Here is a 23,435-nt window from a genome sequence, read left to right as displayed (position 1 = left end):
CAAAGCTGACTTCTGTAACTATTGGTGCAGGGCTCCAGCCATAGAAGAATTGGAGAAGGGTTGATTTCGCTCAGAAATGACCCCGAACGCCAGACGTCTTCTTATATCAATGAAAGGTCAAAGTGATAATGGCCTCACAAACGAAAAAGTTACCATAATATTAAGCTTTCTCACTCGAACATTGAAACAAGGGGTTCTGTTCGCTGGTTGAAGGTTTGCACATTGCACATACCGAGTTGGCAACGAACGCAATGCACGCTCCATGGAGAGATTCACTTGCGCCGCTGAAATATGACATATTCTCACAAGAGACAGCAACTGCAAACTCACGAAGGCTGTCCATTAAGGCTTTAGAATTCATAAAAATCTTCTAATGCCGGTATACGACTGGTAAATAGGCTACAATAGCCTAAATTTAATAGTAGCTCACAAATACACGGTAATAATGGTCTGCGGCCCGCGACGTTTTTTGCTGTTAAAATGCGGCCCGTGATACAAGGGAAGTTGAGAACCCCTGTCGTAAGATATGTAGAATTCTGTTTTAAGCCCGTTGAAGGAAACTTATAGTGCAACTTTTTGCAACTTTTGCGATTTTTCATGAAATAATTTTAGATTTTGGTGAAATACACGGCCAAATTCGACTGAAACACCGTAAATCAGCATCGAAATAACGCTTTTACGGGCATTTCGGGAGCTGAGCCGGAAAAGTGCTTTTTTTTAGTCAACCGAGCAAAATGTGGTCAAAATGCCACTTCTGCAACTTTTGTTACAATTAAAAAAATAAAAGCAACTTTCTCAGGTTTTTAGTGCAACAAAAACTTGCCCTAATTATGATTATTATACGACAACAACAGTGGTGCTTATCGCCTATTCAGGCCTTCTCCGCCACGACAATACGTTTGATAAAGTTTAGTGTCTTTGCTTTCATGGACGACTTATCATTCTCGCGCACTCCCATTATTCATACCACAGTGTCCTATATGGTGTGGACACAGCGAGAATGAACGGCTCACTCTACCACGTCATACTTTCCATTGGAACAAAGGCAACTTTACGGCTATTTTTGACCGGCTTGGCGAGCGCTAAATGTGATAAAACGGGTATCAATGGAAAGCTGCGAGAACATAAATTTATTTCTGCTCATGGCCCTGGAACCCCCTAAAATCAGCGTCGAAATTTGCAACGTGATCGAATTTGGCATTGTGATTTATGCGACGATGAGTGTGCTTTACAGCAGCCACTTGGCGGATATGGCTATGCGCCAGGATTCTATAGGGTGGTAAAATGAGGCTACACAGTGCACACAACACGAAGATGGCCACTCACGACTCGCGAGTTATTTGTATTTGTATTTATATTTGTGTCCTATATGGTGTGGACACAGCGAGAATGAACGGCTCACTGCACTTGAGTTAGGTCATATACTTTCCATTTGACCAAAGGCAACTTTACGGCCATTTTTGACCGGCTTGGCGAGCGCTAAATGTGATAAAACGGGTATCAATGGAAAGCTGCGAGAACATAAAATTTTATTCTGCTCATGGCCCTGGAACCCCCAATATCAGCGTCGAAATTTGCAACGTGATCGAGTTTGGCATTGTGATGGCTCTTTCTTCAGCATTTATGCGACGATGAGTGTGCTTTACAGCAGCCACTTGGCGGTTCTGGCTATGCGCCAGGATGCTATGGGGCGGAAAAATGAGGCTGCACAGTGCACACAACACGAAGATAGCCACTCACGACTCGCGAGCTATTTGTTACGAATACGATTTGGTTTCGCTGACCAAGAAAACTGTGGAAGGTGAAGTATGCTTCGGCAAATGATCGAAAAGTTCAAGTTTAGGGCCGCTATTGATCTTTTATTTGGCTAATACATTTGTTCTCCATTTTTTGTCTTAACGCTGATACAATGAGGCTTCTTTCTGCAAGCAATTATAAAACTTCCGAGACGCGGCACATTATGTGTAATGATTTTTATTGAAAAGATTGCTTTAACATGAAACTATTTCAAAATTTGCTGCAGTCTACTTGGGGTGGCATTTTCAACGAAAGCCAGGTGCTGCAGCACACGCTTAGTCTCTCATACACCACTGCTTTACAGAGGCGGTTAGTAACAAGTAGATTCTGCCTACTCGCACAACTTCCTCAAGTAGTTAAAATTTTAGACTACTTGTACTTCTACTGGTCAGAGTTCAGCTTTTTAGGAAAAGTAGGCCTAGAATACCGACCTATATGCAGAGGTGGTCAGTAACGAATTACTTCTACTTTTTCGAAGTACTCATGTAGTTTTCCTCTACTTCTGGTACTTACTCAAGTAGATCTGAATTTCACTACTTCCACTTCATAATATTTGGTGATCTACTTACTTACTTTTCGCTATTTTCAGTCTGTCAAGTAGAAGTAGTTTGATCCTCCAATCAGGAAGATAGCCTGAGAAATTTCGGGGCTGTTTTCACGGAGTATCGACTTTTAATTTTCATAAAAGTTGAGTTAAGCCCAGAATTTTCGTCGCGCTTCGCGCGCAGTGAAGTAACCAGTATGATTTCACGAAAGGAGTGGTGAATATCATTTCGGTAGCGGGTTGGAGTGGTTCCGTTCACACTGCATCGTCGCCCATCGCCATATGACGCATTTCATCAGAGTTGGCAATATATGGCTTATCATAACGTTTGAAACTGATGTTTCGCAATCTAGCATTTACTCATCATATTGTAATCAAGCTGTCCAATGTCCATGGTATGTCCTAATCTGGAAAAGTGGACTCTGACTTTTTATAGTTTTAGAGCTGTTTTAGCATACCAACCTTCGAAACTATCTAGACTAAAGACATTAAATACATGTTTTATATCACTTCTTTTGTCTGGATAACGTACATGTTGAAGTATAAATACAAGTGTAGGAATGACTTGAATTTCCAGAAATAAAGCTACACAATATTGCTTACGGTCCACCATATTTTTTATTAACGTTTACTAATCGCACAAAGTGTTTACACCGTATCCAACACAACATCTCCGCACTGCTCTTCGACTAAACTACAGGCCTTATAATATGGGGGAGTGCGCAGTACCATATTTTCTAAAACGTGTTGTTTGAGTAAACAGAGAATTAGTATCGCATTTCCATATCAATACTATCATTTTCATCCCATGTGGACAAATGCTTATATGCTATCGAAAATTGGAGACCTGCTGGTATGCGTCAATATGAATCAAGCTCGTCACCTTTCGCATAGCTCAATTTGCACCTTGTTACAATCCATGTGAACGAATTAGGATGGTTTTCACAACTACTTACTTACTTGAGTACTTTTAAAGTCAGTCAATTCTACTTCCACTTCAATTAGTTTTAGGTTGCTCATGGAAGAAGCACTTCTACTCGTACTTGAGTAGATTTTTTCGTCGCTACTTCTACTTCTACTTGAGTAGCTTTTTTGACTACTTTGACCACCTCTGCCTATATGTAGTTTATCTGACATCCTTGTTATACGTTTTATGGTAGGTTTTTCGACTTGCACCACTTACTAAATAGTTATGTTTTAGACAACTGCTTCTACTTAAAAGCACATATATATGGGATCTAAACGGATCTATATATCGATTTGTGTCTAAAAATACGATATTGATTAGTTACTGTAGCCGAGTATCAGTATCAGCAACAATTCTATCAATTCCAAACAGCACAAGACTGCGATACAAAAGATAGGAAGGTGTCAAAACGACTTGGAGTAGCCTTTGCAATCTGTCATCCACCCGGGCCTATGCGATGTAAAGATGAGGCATGCATATTGGATGGGAAGATATATGGGATAACCAACATTTATCCTCATTACAGTGCAGTTCGGTTCTATTGAGCACAAAGATAGTGAATAAAGTCCCGCTGAGGCTATATCGAACGTACAAGCTGTACGGAATCATTCGAAATATCACTGTAGGATCTCGTCTCGCACGAAGAAGCCAGAGAAAAGCAACACCGGGATGGTGGTAATCGAGATCGACGAAGGTTGCAACCTGTAAAGCGAATTGAAGTCCTCAAATAAAGCGCGGATTCAATGCGTCCGTGCGTATCGGAGATGAGCGTGGATATGAAGATTTTAACCGGATTTCGAGAGGTGATTTACATGCGACTATTTTTAACCTAGACTTCGACATGGAATTCTTGGAAAAATCTCAATTTTAAATAAATTAAGTCCACAAAGGATACGTAAAGTATTTCATTTCTTTGTTCTATTGTTTGCTTGTTTAAACTAACATTCCCTACAGCCAGACCACCTAGACCAGCGTTTCTCAACCTCTTTGGACATGCGCCCCCCTTGGACATGGTCAAAAATATTGCGCCCCCCTATACTTATCGTCATGTCAAAAAGGGTCCATCATCTAATACAGAGGTGGGCATCCTTTTTGCTGATCACGGCCAATTTTGATTACTTATGTAGCCTAAGGCCGCATTCCAGAGCATAACCGTGATGAGCTAACTGGACGCAAAATACATTTGTTTATCCGTCCATATCCATTCCCGGTGAACTCCGGACTATTATATCTATTCTACGCACCGAAATCACGAGTCGCAATGTTATGAATAGATGCTAGGATTGCCTAATATCGCGCGGAGCGCGAAAATTTTCAGATTCACGAATGAATTCCGTAATTAATAGTAGCAGTATCACATATTACTATTAAATATTTATCCTCTCTCAGTTCATGTGATCAAATTCGCCGGTAGGGCTCATCAAGGGAGTGCTTTCGAAAATTTAGGACAAGTTATAAATGATAATGCATCTTCGGGTGGGCCAAATGTTATTAGTCACTTTGTTACATGTTGTTATTTTTTGACCCCCGATCAGGATTGTCGATTGTATCGGTGTATCGATAGTGGAAATATATTAAAATCGCCCAAATGTACAATAAACAAATTTCTTTCATGAGAAGCACACGATTCCAGCTCAGAATAAGAAGGCTGCTACAGTATTAAAATCGAAAAATTAAGTAATATTGAATTGCGCGGAGCGTGAATAAAATTTCAAAATTAATTAAAATCTCTCAAAAATATGGGAGTGAATTCGTGATTTCAATTTGCATGTCTACGGATGCAAACACATACTAATTGAATTAGGTGTCGACGGCCGCACAAATTCCCTTCTACGGCAGAAGGCTGCCCATCCCTGGATCTAATAGTATCAATATGGTATGTCTTAAGCCAAGTTTGAATCCGCATTCCAGTTGTTCTTTAACATTTCTGACAAATCTCCCCAAACTTGTTTGAAAATAGCAAAAAAACATAGAACAGGACATCAATTTATTTCAAGGTAGGTTGCACTGAGACTAATCCTAATGCTGTTAGTGACTACTGAGAGCACGGTGTCGTTCTGTACTGCCATGCTAAATTTGATCAGTTTTGGAATTGAGTTAAATTGTGTTGATTTAGGGTAGCTTAATTGAGGGCGAAACCGGGCAACTTATATTGTATCTAAATCTGTCTTATTCAGTGCAGTTCGCTAACTATAAACAACAGCTACCCAGCGCACCGAGCTTTAGGCTACTGCCAAAGATATGAAGTAATGAATGACTTACACGTGGGAATTGCTCTAAATTTTCAAAGGATATCAAAAATTTGCTCAAATGAAGTTGAAATCAGCCTATAATCCGTTGAGCGCCACTGCTGGAGTTGGAATTTGACGAACTTTCTTGAATACGAAATAAGTTTCATCTTTAACAATCGTCTTCTTATAATGATTGTGAAACACATTTTTAGTCAGAATTCATACAGACTTGGTCAATTTCTCGCCCCCCCCCTGGGAGCCTCTCGCGCCCCCCAAGGGGGGCAAGTCCCCAGGTTGAGAATCACTGACCTAGACACACTGTACTTGTTTGATGCGGGTGTGATCAGAGACAGATAATTGACATTTACGTCGTATTGATTATTTCTATCCGATAATGAATACTCTGCATGCATACCGGTATTTGAGACGTTTCATCATTTTGAGCTCTGTTTGATCTGAATTTTGGTTCGATGAAAATAAAGACTCTCTCCCTGTCCCGGAATCAATATCAAATCTGTTAATCTCAGACCATCTCCCTCTGCAGGTACCTACCTGCAAAGAAGTGTCCAGTACCATAGGCGCCGAGTTACGGGGTGGCGGCCACCCCATACAAAATGCTTAAACGCCCGGCGTCTGTGCTGTCAGTTAGCGAGTCTGTGATTATCGCTTAAATGCCAACTATATTTACTATTAACCGATACGCACGCCAATAATTGAATACGCAGCTTAAACTAGTTCTCGAAACGCCACAATAAATTGTAATCCGTGATTAGTAATCATTAGGGCGGTTTTTTTACCTAAAAAAAGAAAATTTTGACCTATCAGCGCAAACTTACCGGCCGATTGTACAGTCCGATAAAATTGATCACTACTATGTATTTCGCACAGCGTACTGATGCTGATTTCACCAAACTAACGATCCTTATTAGATGTACAAATTCGACCTCATCGTTAGAAACGTAGATTTGATCCGCGCACTCTGAGAAACACAACCTCCTATCGGGATTTTACGTTCACTTTTTACAAATTAAAGTGTATTATTGCATCGATTACGGCCGCGAGCCGAGTTTAAAATATTTTGTGAGCCATATTTGTGATAAATATTCTCGTAGCGCAAAGTTGAACAGTGTTTTATGATGTGTGCCTGCTAGTTGGAATTTATTCCAGTGCCATATTATTAATCCAATATGCTTTGCGAACGTAAATCGGGAAATGCAGCAATGCAGTCATATTCGATGTTTTAATCAGCAATCAATTGTTGCGATGCGAGCTACTCAATACTAATGTATAAAAACATATTGGGTTGGCGGCAAGGGATAATTACTGATTGGCTGCACACATTTGTAATCATCATTCTTGCCTTCTTTCGTGTTCCAGAATTGTCGTGCCGTGCTACTGCTCAGTCCAGTGACGAATGCCGAGTGCACGGCAATCACTGACCTAATTTTGCAATCATCTCACCGGAAAATCGCTTAGCGTTACATTGTGCGATGCGATATGCCGTGCACACTGCACAGACGAATCTCGCTAATAGGCCCCGCGTAACACTGATAACGGGACTTGTTAAATTGCAACTGAATATTAGCGTCAGAATGGTCATTTCTAAAGGACAGTTTTTTGCGTTTCAAAAGGAGGGGGTTTCGACACCCCCTGGCTACGCGCCCGCCGCCACCCCATGCAAAAATAAAAGACGGCGCCTATGTCCAGTACCACATTCGAAACAGAACCTGTGAGATTCTATGGATATATTAATGCAGGGCTGTCGAACGAGACCTTGAATTACGATGGCTTACTTACTTGAAAGGTAACGTCGGCAAGCGTCTTGGCGATATAAAATGACCTGAGCGTATACCACTTATTCATGTCTTCCCGAATAAAGACTGACATCTCAACCAGACCTGTGAAATACCGAAAATGAATTATCCACGAAATAAAGAGAATGGACGCGGCATTATTTGAAGAATGCATTTTGGTACATATAAACATATGTAGGGTTGCATTTCAAACAAAAATCAATTGGAAACAAATTCCACGTGTAAGCAGGTTCTACGACACTAGCCTACTATAGGTCAGTGCTACTAGGCTACTAGCCTACTAGGTCAGTGCTTTCCAACTGGTGAGTTGCGTAGAACTTCCGAATGCTACAGCTTCCCATTTAATTTTCCAGATATGCCTAACACCTTATCTTCTTACGATTAGACGAGCAAATATTCGTCCTCCTCCTATAAATTAAATTCTTTTTATGTCCATAAGTGACAATCATTTTGCTTCGAGCGCAAAATAGGACAGCATGTTTTTGCATATCCCCTAAAATACGAAGTCACTCCTTACCCCAAGGCTTTGCCAACGTTGATTGAAAAATACAGACTGCGTGTTTATGGTGAAACGCTCTCCCATGTTTTGATAGTATCGATCGAATTAGTTCAGCAAAAGCGATCATTCAAGGCTTGTTTTGAAAGAAGTATTCTCTGTAGCAGTGAATAGCACCTACTAATTCGCACTAGGTATACGTTGTGGACTCTACTAGGAAGTAATCAAAACTAGTTTTATATTTTTAGAACAAGGTTGTCTCGTCTTCTTGATTATATACACGCTCGGTTGCCCTGCTATCGTCTAGCATCGTGGCGTAGTTGGTTAGGAGTTGAAATTCTGAATCTAACAATATATTACTTGTTGGTTTCGCATCCCATCGAGGTCGTGTTTTACAGTTTTGAAAAGTGAAGCAAAAATTTTCAGAAAAACCCGACGGTTAATGCAGTCATATTCGTATTGAGCCTGTAGCCTACATCTCTGACCCTTTCAAAGAACGAAGCACTACGAGATTCGAATTCAAATAATAACACCTACCATTTGTAGGAGTCAGACATGGGGTGATTACTTCATGAATGTAATCGATTGCGATTACGATTACTCACGAATCACGCGATTACGATTACAGCAACATCGGGAAGTAGTCGATTACGATTACATTGGAAAAGTAATCACGATTACTCACGATTACATTTATTTTGCATCGTAGTAGTTATATTGGAAGACAATACATGGATTGCGCTGGAAAGGCCCAATGATATAACAACTGTCTTTAAAAAAGATGGGACATTTCCTTGTTACGTCATAATGTACCCATTGCCCATTTTATAGAGGACGGTTTATCGCACCCAATGATTTGCATTCTTGGCAGCTCCATAAATGCCGCACCCCCAATAGGGTGGGGAGCGTGGTTGGAGGGGACTCAAAAGTATTTTGTAAACCAACATAAATTATAGAGTACTTTCGAGAGATTTCATTAGCTTGGAATTTCTCTTTGAGCTTTGCGATTTAAATGTCTCTAGATAGCTTGATTTCGAAATGCATACGTCTCCGCCTCAAGAAATAAAGCATGCATAATTCATAGTACCATAGGCCAGTCAATACCGCTCCTTGACACCAGACATGGGGTAATCGCGATTAGTAATCGTAATCGATTACGACGATTACAGCATTTTGAAGTAATCGTAATCGCAATCGATTACATTCGAAAAAAATCCGAAGTAATCGTAATCGTAATCGACTACTTCCCATATCTAATCGATTTGTTTGTGAAAGAACGATTACTTTTTGTTTGTACAAGGACTATGACATAAACTGAATATTCGTGAACAAGAATGAGATAATATACCACGTTAGCGTTAGCACAAACGTCTGTTTTCAAACGCCACTGACTGATTATTACGTCAGAAGTATTAGCTCCGCTCGTCATTGCGTAACAAGTATCCACGCATAGTAAACAGACATGCGATGGACATTGTAGTGTGATTGTAAGAACACCTCCCGTGGTGTATATCAGGTTATCAATACACTACAGAAGCCGCTACCTCGCAGCAGGATATTGATCACCACTCTGCCTATAGTTTCAAATAGTAACTTATGTATTAATGTTAGGTTGTGCTTAGTTAAACGCAGTTTACCATTGCTGCTTTGCGAGCATGAGGCCTACGTACGCACGTGCACCTGACAAAGATTCGGAATTTTGAACTCGTCGAATAAGACATTGCAGTTTCCACAACGAAGCATTACAAATAAACCGCTGCTGATATATCATAACCGAGCCGTGCTTAGCCGTTTCTCGTAACAGCAGCTCGCTGTATATGTATTAAGTTGAAGGCAGAATTTTTATGTTAACCATATCTTATTCTCATATAACTACTTGAAACGGGCGTCAATCGTTATTTCACAGTTCGTTACTTAGCATTTGGGCCTGCCGCCATAACCATCCGCTTATATAGCCTGACATGTTAGCGTATGGGTTGTAGCTAGAATCAGCAATTCAGCCAAAACAGCAATTCCCCTGTCCAACCGTTGGTCAATTTTCAAAAGTGAATTTCGTCAGCAATATTGGTAATTGCATTATATTACTATTCATTTATAACCTCTCTGAGCCCCGAGTGTCAGATTTAACTGTAAAGCTGGGGCACGTAATTAATATTCATACCATCTGGTATGTTGTTATAATTACTGTATGTTGTTAATTCGCGACCTCCAGTCCGTTGTATAATCACAAGATGTTGTACTCGCCCAAACGTAGCAGACTAAAAGAATATCTTTTGTGAGACGCACACACAAATTGTCATGGCTTTATTCTTTTGTGGATGCGCCGGGTGACATTTGCATTGTGGGCCCAGATTGGAAGGACAGGAGTTATTAGTCCCGCCCACTCAGCGCGGCTATTGACAATGGACGAATACCTTAAGTTTCGGCCAAGGTGTTTCTTTGGTATCACATCCCGTGGAGTTGCGTGTTGGCCGAAACTGCATGTGTTTTGGTGTGTTGTGGGATCGTGGCGCGGTAATGACCGGCTACGAAATGCCTGTTCCCATAAAATATAGCCTATGTATGTTTTTTCTTGAGGGGAAGAGGTATGCATTTCAAACCCAGCTATCTACTGGAGCAGGGGTCACCAACTGTTTTGAAACAAAAAGCTACTTCTTGTGTAGTGTGTTCTGATTATTGCGACGACCGACGGGTTACCTCGTACTCCCGTCGTTTATCCATGTTCAGTTGGATTTCTTCACTTAGAGTAAGACAATCAGAGCACTGGGCCGGGTTTCCGCCTCTTACCAAGAAAAAAAACGCTCACTCGCAGGGACTCACACCAGCTCCTCCAAGCTCAGTTGCGTTGCTGCAGTGCGCGCAGAAGCGCCGATCTCCGCGTCTAGACTCGGGAATATGAACTATAGATTCCCGTTGAGCCGCCGCGTGGGCGAAGACAAGCAATGCCCCGAGCGACTGCGTTCGTATGTTCCTTGGCGTCGGCCGACCCATGTTCAACTGCTGCTCATATGAAACGAGCTTCAACTATCAAATCTCTCATTTGGATATTTGCTACAGCGCAGTGGTGGCCATACGAACGGGGGAGCCTGGGCGAGACTTACCGGGGGCCGCCCTATAAGTATCTATCCGTAACCATGCCGATTTCGCATCTGTTATTATTATCCATCTATTAAGGTTTGGCCAGGTGCTGGATTCGGCCATGTCTATTTTTTCATGTGTGCAAAGTAAATCGACCGCATGCAGAGACGTGATGATTATCGGGATATGGTACTTTTCTAACAAATGCAGAGATTTGATGATGATTGACACATCTGTACGGAATCTTATTCTTGCCTTACACGGATTTCCATGTTTATTCGTTATTATCCTTGAAAAAAGCGCATAATCCAAATAGGGGAGCCCTTCGGCCAGCCCCCCTGGCGACCGCCCACCTCGCCCACCCCTAAAGCCACCACTACTACAGCGACCGTGGGCGACTCATTTGGTTAGCGTTGGTGACCCCTGTACTAGAGATATTTGAATCGCAAACCTCGAAAAACATTTACAGGAATTAATTAAATTCTCGAAAATGCTCTATAATGTATGTTGGTTTACGAAATACTTTTGAGTCCCCTTCGAGCACGCTCCCCACTCTATTAAGGAATTTGGGGCGCGGCAGGTAAGGACCTGGCAATAATGCAAATCGTTGGATGCGATAAATCATCCACTATAAAGTTGGGCAATTGATATATCATGACGTAATAAGCAAATGACGCATGATGAAGAAAGTTGATATCTCATTAAGCCTTTTCATCGCAATCCTTGTATTGTCTTCTCATATATCATTTAGGATTATAGTCCTAAGCAAAACAAATGTAATCGTGAGTAATCGTGATTACTTTTTCAATGTAATCGTAATCGTAATCGACTACTTCCTGATTTTGCTGTAATCGTAATCGTAATCGTAATCGCGTGATTCCGAAGTAATCGTAATCGCAATCGATTACATTCATAAAGTAATCACCCCATGTCTGCTTGACACATCAAAAGACGTATGCAGTTTCGGCCAACATGAGACTCCATGCAGTGTGCTATTAAAGAAAGACATTGGCCCAAACTTAGGGTATGTGTCCACTGGTAATAGCCGCGCTGGGTGGGCGTGACTAACAGTGCATTCCTTCCAATCTGAGCCCACGATGCAAATGCCACCCGGGCACCCACAGAGCATTAGACATGACAATTTGTGTGTGCGTCTCATGCAAGTTTTTCTTTTAGTCTTCTGTTTGGGCCACCACAATCAATATCTATTGGCTATATAACAGAGCGGAGGTCACGAATTACCAATATACAATAAAGTAATTATTGCAAGATACCAGATGTTATAATTATGAATTACACCCCCCTCCCCCCCCCCCGCTCTTCAGGTAAATCTGACCATCGGGCCCTGAGATAGGATTAAAAATGCAATATAATGCGATTACCAATATTATTGACGAAATTAAATCTTCAACTTCAAAATTGACTACCCTATGGGGGCCCAAGACCAAAGTTTGGTTGGGGGACGCTTTTGCTGTTTTGATCCTGATTCTAGCTACAACCCTCGCTAACATGGTAGGCTATATAAGTCGATGGCTATGGCGGCAAGTCCAAATGTTCAGTAAAGAATTGTGAAATAGCGATTGGCGCCCGTTTTGAGTAGAATAATATGAGAATAGCAGAAAGTAAACATAAAATTCTGCCTTCAACTCAATGCAGATAATATAATGCAAGCTGCCATTACGAGAAACGGTAAAACAACGGCCAAGTTATGATATATATCAACACCTGTTGATTTTAATGCTTCGTTGTGGAAACCGCAATGTTTTATTTGACGAGTACAAAATTTTAAACCTTTGTCTGATGTACGTTCGTACCATATAGGTCAAGTAGCAACGGTGAAACTGCATTTAACTCTAGAATTAGAACTATTAAATTCTATAGTTTAACTAAGCTTAACCAAACATCAAAACAAAAGTTGCTATTTGAACTTAGGCAGAGAGGTGATTATGATTAATTATCCTGATGCGAGGTAGTGGCGTCTGAAATGTATTGATAAACCGATATACAGCACAGTGGGTTTTCTTACAATCACACTAATGTACATCGAATATCTATTTACTATGTGTGGACAATTCCTACGCAAAGACGAGCAAAGCTAATAGGCTACCTCTGACGTAATAATGAGCAGTGGCATTTGAAAATCAGACGTTCGTGCTCTCAATAACTGGTATAATTTCTCTTCCTTGTTCACGAGTGTGAGTGCGCGTGGTAGGTCTGTGTTTCATTTAAAAGTGTTGGAGTCTACTATTATTCAGTTGAGCAAACCTATTTTATGCAGACAGAAAGATTTCCTCTATGACCTACAAATTTCTCATTAGTGCGTGTTGTTCCGTGCGTGTAATTGTTTATTTACAAATTGTGCTGCTATTATAGTACCGTATGTCCATATACTTCGTAGTTTGTTATTGTTGCCATTGATACGATGCGAATTTCATGGTCTGTGATTTTGATTGTTGCGTCATACTTTGCCTTTTTGGTTTTGCTTTTATATCTGTTTAAATCCCTTTAGTGTGCCGATAACTCTTGAAAAGAGGCACCCGAAAAGTCTTCGAGTTTAATAAATATACTGCTACAATGGATGTTGTATTGAAAGCTATATTCAAGTTCTGTACCACGAACCAGCTATTTAAGTGTTCAGTTTATGTCACAGTCCTTGTACAAATAAAAAGTAATCGTTCTTTCAGAAAGAAATCGATTAAATATGGGAAGTAGTCGATTACGATTACGTCGAGATTTTTTCGAATGTAATCGATTGTGATTACGATTACTTGAAAATGCTGTAATCGTCGTAATCGATTACGATTACTAATCGCGATTACCCCATGTCTGGTAGGAGTAGACTACATTCTAAAGAAGAAGTCTATTCAAAATGAAAACTACCATTGGTTATAATATGAAAACCAACCCATATCGATTGATTTGAAGTCCCGGTTTGCTATCGATCAATTTCATGAGCTGGTGGAAGTCTCGTGATTCTTTACTGCATATGCCAGTTGCATCGGGCTATTCACCAACAGGTTTCTCTGTCTCTGCATTACCATCACCTGTAAAATGAATCATGAATAACCTGATACAACACTTTGACAATATTTGGGCATTTGCTACGAATGCTGAAGAAATATATATTAGTTTCAGTGTATATTATGTTGAAATTTGATACGGCAGGTTCCCCTCCTCCTTACGATGTTCTAAAAATAGCTACACTCGCAATGGAACCCATTAGGCACTGGAATTTGCACAGCTAGTTGGCGACTCCGCGATGTGGTTCAAGGTATCACTGATATCAGATCATAGATAAGATAGGGCTGGACAAAATCAAGGTCCTGAGTGATTCAATTCTTAATCGAGTAGCCTATTAGGCTTCGAGCCGAGTATTCGAATCACTCATTTTGACATCACAACAGTACGAATGATGTGGAAATCAGTGTTGAAATCAAGTCACTGCAAGTGACGAGTCATTGCACATTTTGACTCGAGTCAAGTCCATCGATTATTGGATGCGACTCGAGTCGAGTCAAGTCTCAATTCAAGTCAAGCTGATTTTTCGAAGTACGAGGCATAAATACCTCATTGCATTTTGATAGCTGTTCGAAAGTTGCCATTTATTTTGAATCGAGGTATGAATAGCCTATTGACTTAAAAGTGACCGTCTACATTGGCGTATCCATGGGTTAGAAAGAGCAGATGAATTCTTCCTAAAAAAAATTTGCGCGATTAGTGTACCTACATTTCCTAATTTTATACCGGGAAACCATAAGGTGATCACTAGGGCAATTTTTTTTTGGCATGTCAAAAAAAGTCAAAATTAGGTCAAAATTGTAGCGTTAGGTCAAAATTTGTCAAAAATGTTTACAAAGTCAAACATTTTTTGACCTCTGCATTTCGTTTGTATCGTAGATTTTGCGCTGTCGGTGAACTTATCATTTGATATTTTACAGCTTGTAGCCTACTTTATAGGCCTACCGTTGTAAACGGACCATCGTCTGCTCATTGTGAATCATAAATGGTCAAATGAAACAAATAGTGACATGGTTTTATGGTCAACGTACCGCAATATCCTAGCTGAAGCAAGACTGCTTGGACATTGCATGGTTCTTATATCAAGAAGCGCAAGGTGAAAAATTGTGATATAGACAACATTGTCAGGATGAAGCAACACGGTTTGTCACCAGCAGTGTGCACACAACTTGAGTGTAGTCAGTCAACAAATGCTGCTGTTGAACGTTCTTTCTCCGTTCTTGGCAAGCTACGTAGTAAGGACAGACACTTTCTACCCGAGAATGTAGGAAAGGATCTTTCGTTGTACTACAACAAATTTTAATTATTTCCACCAGAATACGTAATGTAACTACTGGAATTCTTCATAGGGCCAGATTTCGTTAAAATACTAGTTTTTCATGTAAAAATCTGTCAGTTTTTGTGCCAAAAACGTTTTTTCAGGCTTATCTACTTTGTAAGGACAGACAGTTCCAACCAGAAATGAAGATAAGTGGTACAATTTTAACATTATATGCGAAAACACCTAATTTGCATACGTGAGGTTAAAATTTGGTCAAATTTCAGTTTTTTTAGGTCAAAAAAGGTCAAAATTTAGATTTTTTAGGTCAAAATCTTCCGTTTTTTAGGTAAAAAATTGCCCTAGTGATCACTGATCACAATGAGAGATAAATAGATACTTTTGCCATTAGATATTACTTTACTACTAGTTTCCGACGACGTAATCTGTAGGCGCCGATCATTTCGTTTGCGGTCAATGTATAATATGTGATAGAACCATGTGGGCTCAATAAAACGCACAGTTATTGAGTGACTGCTCACTCTCACAGGTCACACCAGCGTTCCATGTAGGCTTTATTCCGGATATATACAAGATCAGCCATTTTTATCGACACCGTTACTTGATGACTTGAAATTGACTCGCAAATTTTGATCCGAGTCACGAGTCAATCCACATTCTGAAACGCCGAGTCAAGTCAAGTCAATTTTGCAAAGTGACTCGACCCAAGTCAAGTCATGCGTAAAAGTGACTCGACTCGAGTCATCCCAACACTGGTGGAAAGTTCACATATGGACCATTTATCTTTGCCGCAAATAATATACCGCCAGTTGTACAACAAATTAAAGATTACTTGTATTTTTGTGACCATACCAATTTCATTGCACTTTGTGACAATGCTGTGGATTGATCACGGCTTCACAGATAAGTCATTGACACTAACGCGAGTAGTAGGGTTGTCCAAAATTTGGAAAATCTTAAAAAGTCTCCGTGATTGTGTCTCATTCTATAGATTACTGATAAAAAACAATACCGTAATTAGCCTGAAAGAAGCTTACAGAAATGCCGTTAAGATTTCGGTCAAAGCGTTTGAAAGTAGCTGCTCAAGAATGGGCGTGCCACCGACCATAGAACGTCGAGAAGACTAGTAATCAAAATACAACGGCTCTTGATTCGCTAATTGGCTATGCTCCAATGATCACGGCAGCAGCAGCTTGCTGATTAGGTGTTCAAGAAGTCTGCTACCGGCGGGGATTCCGAGTGCGCATTGTTAGTATTTTGGCAGGTGTATTTCGTAACTCAACATGTCCTGATTTAATCTTAAATCATCACCTGCCAAAATACTAACAATGCGCACTTAGAATCCCCGCCGGTAGCAGACTTCTTGAACACCTAATCAGCAGGCTGCTGCTGCCGTGATCATTGGAGCATAGCCGATTAGCCAATCAAGAGCCGTGGTTATTTGATTACTAGTCTTCTCGCCGTTCTATGGTCGGTGGCACGCCCATTCTTGAGCAGCTACTTTCAAACGCTTTGCCCGAAATCTTAACGGCTTTCCTGTAAGCTTCTTTCAGGCTAATTGTTGTTTTTCATCAATAATCCATAGAATGAGACACAATCACAGAGACTTTTTAAGATTTTGCAAATTTTGGACAACCCTAGCGAGTAGCTTTGTATTGAATGCTTCGTATGAGGGCTGCGATACCACCAATCGAGGTCTACAGCCTTCTAAAGTGGAAAATAGTATTGAAACTATATAATTTTCAGTACCATTGACTATTTAGTCTTGTTTTGAATATTTAGTGCAAGTAGACGGTAAAACCTACTTGAGCACTCTGAAAGAGTAGAAGTACTATTGTTACTGACTACCTCTGCTTACGGATGTACAGATGCAGCCTTTCTAGTTCATTTCGTGTCCAAGTATAGCAACAACCGCAAAGTTTCAAGCCTGTTTCACATCACATATATCAACTCACTTTTTGATAAGAAGACATGCGGCAGGTGATGCATAATAGGGTGGAGTGAAAAATGGAAAATTTTGAATTTCAAAACGGACACTTGATATGTGGTGCCAAATTAAAAAAAAAAAATTTCTATAATAATTTTGGGCTCGTGCACCCTCTAGTGGTCGTGCAACTGCACCGAACGAGCCAAAAATAGCTAATTTCGCTATATATTGATTACCGCTTATGCTAGAAAGCTGGTTTTGGGCTTAAAAGATGCGGAAGCAACAAGTTTCTATCTCACTTCCACAGAACTTTGTCTCAAAAATGAACAGAAAAAAAGTTACAAGCAAATTATTGATTTTTAGGCTGTTTTTAGGTAAAATTAGGCACTGAAGCAGGCGCTATTATGCCACAAGCTTGTAGTGATTGATCGTATGACTGACAACTCTATATTAAAAGCACATAAATTGCAAATCCATATTGAAAACACAAAAACATCAATTCTATATTGAAAAAAGATATATTTCGAATATGGTTTCACTACCAAAGTATTAGTATGCACAAACTTGAAAATCTTGTTTTGTAATAAAGGATTTCATCTGCTTTCGAGATTTCAGTTTTTGTGTGATGAGGCCATCTCTACGTTCAACTCCCGACACATGGACAATGGGCATATGCTTCGGTCACCACTTTAAAGTCTCTTTCCACTGCCTGGTTGTGCCATGTGCCAAGGATGATTGATCCTTGAAGGTGATGACCTTAGATTCTCCAGCTCGAGATATGAAAAGTTTTTGATTGCTGGTGGCTGTTCCGCATCTTTTAGATACAACTTGACAATTTGGTGGTATGATTTGGCCTTGATGTTTATAATTGGGATTTTTAACAATCTGATTCTAGTGACAACGTTGTTCTTAGGTTTCGGTTCATTAACATATCCTCCTTCTAAGTCGTCAATTGGAATCTGATATTCTGTTTGATCTGCTCATAGTTGTAGTCTTGCAAATCTTCTGAGGCCTTCATCATCATCAACGAGCATTCCCAAATGGGCAAAACATGCCTTTTGTTGTAGCAAAGATAGTGCAAGGTTACGAATTGTGTATTAGAAAGCTTTTGTAACATGGGAAACTATGTTGCAGAAGTGTTTAGCACCATCAACAATGGAATTATGCCTTTTTATTTCAAACCATGACGGAAAATAAACCTCAATGCAGAATTGAGCAAGATAGTTCAGATTGCTTGATGGATGACTCTTTCGCACATAGCTACTCAATATTCGGCATGTTCTATGTGGGACTGAATCACCCATAATTGTGCCTTTTTATTTCAAACGATTTCAGAAAATAAACCTCAATGCAGAATTGAGTAAGATAGTTCAGATTACCTGATGGATGACTCTGTCCCAGGTAGAACATGCCAAATTTTGACGTTCTATACATAGCATACATGTGCGACAGAGTCATCCATCAAGCAATCTGAACTATCTTGCTTAATTCTGCATGGAGTTTTATTTTCCGTCATGGTTTGAAATGAAAAGTCACAATTGTTGACGGTGCTAAAACTTGTGCAATATAGTTTCCCATATTACGAAGCTTTCTGATACACGAATTCGCAACCTTGCACTACCTTTGCTACAACGAAAAGAATATTTTGCACATACGGATAATGTTTTTTGGGAATTCTCGGTGATGATGATGAAGGCCTCGGAAGACTTGCAAGATTACAACTATGAGCAGATCAAACACAATACCAGATTCCAATTAGCGACTTTGAAGGAGGATATGTTGATGAAACGAAACCTAAAAACAACGTTGACACTAGAATCAGATTGATTTAAATCTCAATTACATACATCAAGGCCAAATCATACCACTAAATTGTCAACTTGAATCTAAAAGATATGGAACAGCCACCAGCAATCAAAAACCCGCCATATCTCGAGATGGAAAATCTAAGGTCATCTCCTCATTCATCCCTGGCACAACCAGGCAGTGGAAAGAGACGTTAAAGTGGTGACCAAATCATCTGCCCATGTGTCGGGAATTAACCGTAGAGATGGCTTAATATCAGCGAAAAACAGATGAAATCCTTTATTACGAAACAAGATTTCAAAGTTTGTGCATACTAATACTCTGGTGGTGAAACCATATTCGAATTCGAAATATATCTTTTTTTATATAGAATTGATGTTTTTGTGTTTTCAATATGGATTTGCAATATATGTACTTTTAATATAGAGTTGTCAGTCGTAAGATCAATCACTACACGCTTTTGGCCTCGTACCCTGCTTCAGTGCGTAATTTTACCGAAAAATAGTCTAAAAATCAAAAATTTGCTCGTAACTTTTTTTCTGTTCATTTTTAAGACGAAGTTCTGTGGAAGTGAGATAGAAACTTGTTGCTTCCGCATCTTTTGAGCCCAAAATCAGCTTTCTAGCGGAAGCGGTCATCAATATATAGCGAAATTAGCTATTTTTGGCTCGTTCGGTGCAATTGCACGACCACTAGAGGGTGCACGAGCTCAAAATTATTACAGAATCTTTTTTTTTTTAATTTGGCACCACATATCAAGTGTCCGTTTTGAAATTCAAAATTTTCCATTTTTCACTCCACCCTAATGCATAAGCCGGGATCCTGTAATCGTTCATCTCGATGCTGTAGTGGTCATAGTGGCTTTCCTTCGAAAACGGAGGCTTGTCCACTAACAACAGTACAGCATAGCAATGACTGTAAAGCTGTTCAAATAAATGCTCTGGATTTAGGAAATGAGCACTAAGCTAGATGCCATATCTTTTGAACATAGGCCGAATACATTGGGGTAACGATGAAAGTACTTGTTACCAGTGTTATTGACCGGTATCAGCTTAATAATGTAAGCATGTAACAGTGTAGATAACTAACCTACTGATAGATGCGCAACACCCGTCGTCATGCATGCTTGCCAAGAGGAAATTACTGCTCAGCAATCTGATCGCCACGAGATTGCTAATCTCATAGCTGACGACCCAAGCTCTCAAATTAAATAAGGTTGGTCTTATTTGAAAGCTACTGTCGCGCTGATTCCGCAAATATAGAATAAAATTTCATCATGGCAATGAAACCACGCTGAAATAGCCTTCAAAGTTTGAAAATCGGCATTATTCTAAACAATCGCAGCGACGCAGCACAATGAACATAACAATGACCCTTGCATGCTTGCTATTGTTCAGAACAATGCCGATTTTGACACTTTGAAGTGTATTTCGAGGGGGTTCCATTGCACGGATCAGATTTTAATGTTTATTTTCGAAATCAGTGCGACAGTAGCTTTCAAATAAGATCAACTTTACCGGTATTTAATTTGAGCGCTCGGGTCGTCAGCTATGGGATTAGCAATTATGGTGGGTTCAGATAGCCGAGCAGTAACATCCTCTGGGCAAGCAAGCGTAACGTAGGTTAGTTATCAATAGTAAGAGGCAACTTGGCAGAGTTCTTGGCAAATATAATCAGTCACATGGATTCGAAGGTGTCAATAAAGTCGACTCACCTTTGGCACAATTTTGCATGAAAAAACATGTTTTGTTGCGTCTTCGGTGATTTTAGAGCATTTTGTGAACCCCCCTTTGCCAAGAAATGGATCTCTCGTTTATCGTTTCCCAGTAGAGTCATCTCACACGACTTCAAAGGTCTCTTTCACAGCTAAGTCTACTTTTTCACAAATTATCATGATATCAAACACAAATCAGTCTGCGAAAGGAAATATCGTACATTAACAAACTGGCACCAGACTTAAACAAACTACTGGATTTTCCAAATGCACAACCAGAACTAGAACTAATCCGCAACTAACGAAAACTGACTAAATAAATACAATTCCAAAGCATTTTTATATTATCAGAATCAGATTGGCTTTCCAAGAATAACACAGACCAACCTACCAGAATACAGAATAAACTAGGCACTTACTACTAGCTAGCAATAGAATGTTCCCCATAAACCAGTAGTCACCAACCTTTTTGAAACCAAGAGCTGCTTCTCGGGTACTGGTTAATGCAGAAGGGCAACTAGTGACTCCCGCCGTTTATCCGTGCTAGGTTATATTTTATCACTCAGAGTAGACATGCAACGCCCCGATCGAAAACTGCGTTCGTATGTTCCTCAGGGTCGACTGACGCATGTTCAACTGCTGCGGGGCTACCGCTACCGCTTTGGTGACCACTGCAATAAACAAATGTCACAATTTAGCAAAGACAGGTATTTGTCAAAATCATGCCTCAGTGTGTATAATGGTGGGTACAACACAATATTTAGGAAACTCTTGAACACACAGAACTTTGATACAAAATTAAAAAATATATTTCTGTTGAAATGAGCCCGATTATTTTCTGATGACACTCGTCAGCAACCACTAGAGAATTAAAAACGATTGTTGATGTACAGAGCTGATGATAATCCCTGACGAGCGCCCGCCCGAAAAAATCAGATTCATTTTAACATCAATATATTATATATTATTCAATTAAAATAATGATTACTGAAATTATCAAACGCTTTGATGAAGCTGTAGCAAAACGCAATTGGTTCTTACCGCGTCAATGCCTCGTTATACTCTCAGAAGACTTCGGGTCCCCTTTAGAATCTTTCACACTGCCCATTAGGGCTGTTCAAAAATAACTTTTTTTCCTGAATCTTGCTGGTTACTTGATTAAATCGTTAGGTTGCCTTAAAAAACGACGCACACCAAATTTGAATTCATTCCGACAAATATTCGCGGGTTACGTAGAGTTTGAAAATTTTGGATTTGCCCATGAACGCAAAAAAAAATTTTTCTCACATTTTTCTGCCAACCCCATGAAATTGTTGGGCTGTCTTCAAAAACTATGCAAAACAAATTTGACTCAATTCCAAGCCGTAGAAGCGGAGTTATTCCAGTTTTTCGGTGATAATTCTTGGATTATCCACCAATCAAGGATAATCCCAGAATTATCGAATAAAAACTGAAATAACTCCGCTTCTACGGCTTGGAATTGAGTCAAATTTGTTTTGCATAGTTTTTGAAGACAGCCCAACAATTTCATGGGGTTGGCAGAAAAATTTGAAAAGAAATTTTTTTTGCGTTTTTGGGCAAATCCAAAATTTTCAAACTCTACGTAACCGGTGAATATTTGTCGGAATGAATTCAAATTTGGTGTGCGTCGTTTTTTAAGGCAACCTAACGATTTAATCAAGTAACCAGCAAGATTCAGGAAAAAAAGTTATTTTTGAACAGCCCTACTGCCCATGTTGCAAACCTGTGTACTAGACGTATAGGCTATAGCCTATGAACACTCTTAAAATAAGTCCTGAAAAATAAATACAATAATATATAAAGAATGAAAGTCCCATATTTCTTTATAATTTTGTAAAATCTACATGCGGAACCACAAAAAATACTTCCCCATATTGAATATCACTTGGGAAATACACTTTCCTGTATTGCAATGTGAAGTATTCTATCTCCATATTGGATCATCACTTTATTGTGGCTATCTCACCTCACTCAAGACAGAGTTGCAAAACAAGAATACGTTCAACTTTTCCAAATTAGATTCAAATAAGAATAATAGCTACAGCGTGTTTTACATAGTATATCAGAATTGGAATATTACTGATTCACAAAAATTATACAGAAATACAGCAAAAGTCAAGTTTAATTCACGTCAAATCCGAGCTCATTCTCTTAAGCCCTAGAATTAAAACTATAGAACTAAACGCAATTATAAATATCAGAACTAGAACTAACAACCTTCAAAAACTCACAGCAAACTAACTAAAACACAACAAACTAGATTCAAATTACATGCCACTCTAATTAATTTTTATTTTAACCGAGTCGGTACAAGTTTGAAATGAGACAGTTTTCGTCACCCAAAATCAACTCTTTGGCTACGTCACTCTTTTAGTGATGACTCTGAGCTAGCAATGACTGCAGTAAAACTACGGTTCATTTCAAATAACGACATTTCTTTTCCATACTCGTTCGTCAACTGATTTTTTTAATGTAAATGTCCAACTATAGAATTAGAACTATAGAACTACTCACTTACGGTAGCTGACCTACAACAAACTAACTGGATTTGAAATTTGTACAAGTCTGCGCAGAGCTTACTGTAAAACAGATAAGATTATGATATCAGAACAGATCTTTAGCAGTCGACAGACGTCGACCAGCACCCAGCAGTGACAAAACCGTGATTTAAAAGTGTGTTGGTAATACTAATACTATAGCGTCCGGACACAATAGATCGACGATAATACAATAAAGACTACTG

At 39.6% G+C, this 23,435-nt stretch overlaps 1 protein-coding gene across 3 annotated transcripts; it reads right to left on the bottom strand.

Moving 5' to 3' along the window:
• Window positions 1-1,958: 1,958 nt before the first annotated feature.
• LOC145454497 (ATP-binding cassette subfamily G member 4-like) lies at window positions 1,959-23,393 on the bottom strand. 3 transcript variants are annotated; one of them, XM_080332492.1, is made up of 8 exons: window positions 21,713-23,393; window positions 21,137-21,342; window positions 20,672-20,871; window positions 17,180-19,880; window positions 13,833-13,971; window positions 7,337-7,437; window positions 5,955-6,091; window positions 1,959-4,010 (listed from the first exon to the last, which is right to left on the bottom strand). In XM_080332492.1, exons 5-8 carry the CDS (start codon window positions 13,834-13,836, stop codon window positions 3,926-3,928), a joined length of 327 nt encoding a protein of 108 aa, XP_080188618.1. In that variant the 5' UTR covers window positions 13,837-13,971; window positions 17,180-19,880; window positions 20,672-20,871; window positions 21,137-21,342; window positions 21,713-23,393; the 3' UTR covers window positions 1,959-3,925. The 3 variants fall into 3 exon arrangements, with proteins under 3 accessions (XP_080188618.1, XP_080188616.1, XP_080188617.1); XM_080332490.1 differs by lacking the exon at window positions 5,955-6,091; XM_080332491.1 differs by lacking the exons at window positions 5,955-6,091; window positions 17,180-19,880; window positions 20,672-20,871; window positions 21,137-21,342; window positions 21,713-23,393 and having other exon boundaries at window positions 13,833-17,173.
• Between the last annotated feature and the right edge of the window lie 42 nt (window positions 23,394-23,435).

This window comes from Botryllus schlosseri, chromosome 13 (assembly GCF_051294905.1).
Source record: "Botryllus schlosseri isolate E-star chromosome 13, Bs_hap1, whole genome shotgun sequence".
In the NCBI taxonomy this organism is placed as follows: Eukaryota; Metazoa; Chordata; class Ascidiacea; order Stolidobranchia; family Styelidae; genus Botryllus; species Botryllus schlosseri.
Note: the sequence above shows the minus strand (reverse complement) of the source record. Positions and strands in the feature narration are given on the sequence as shown.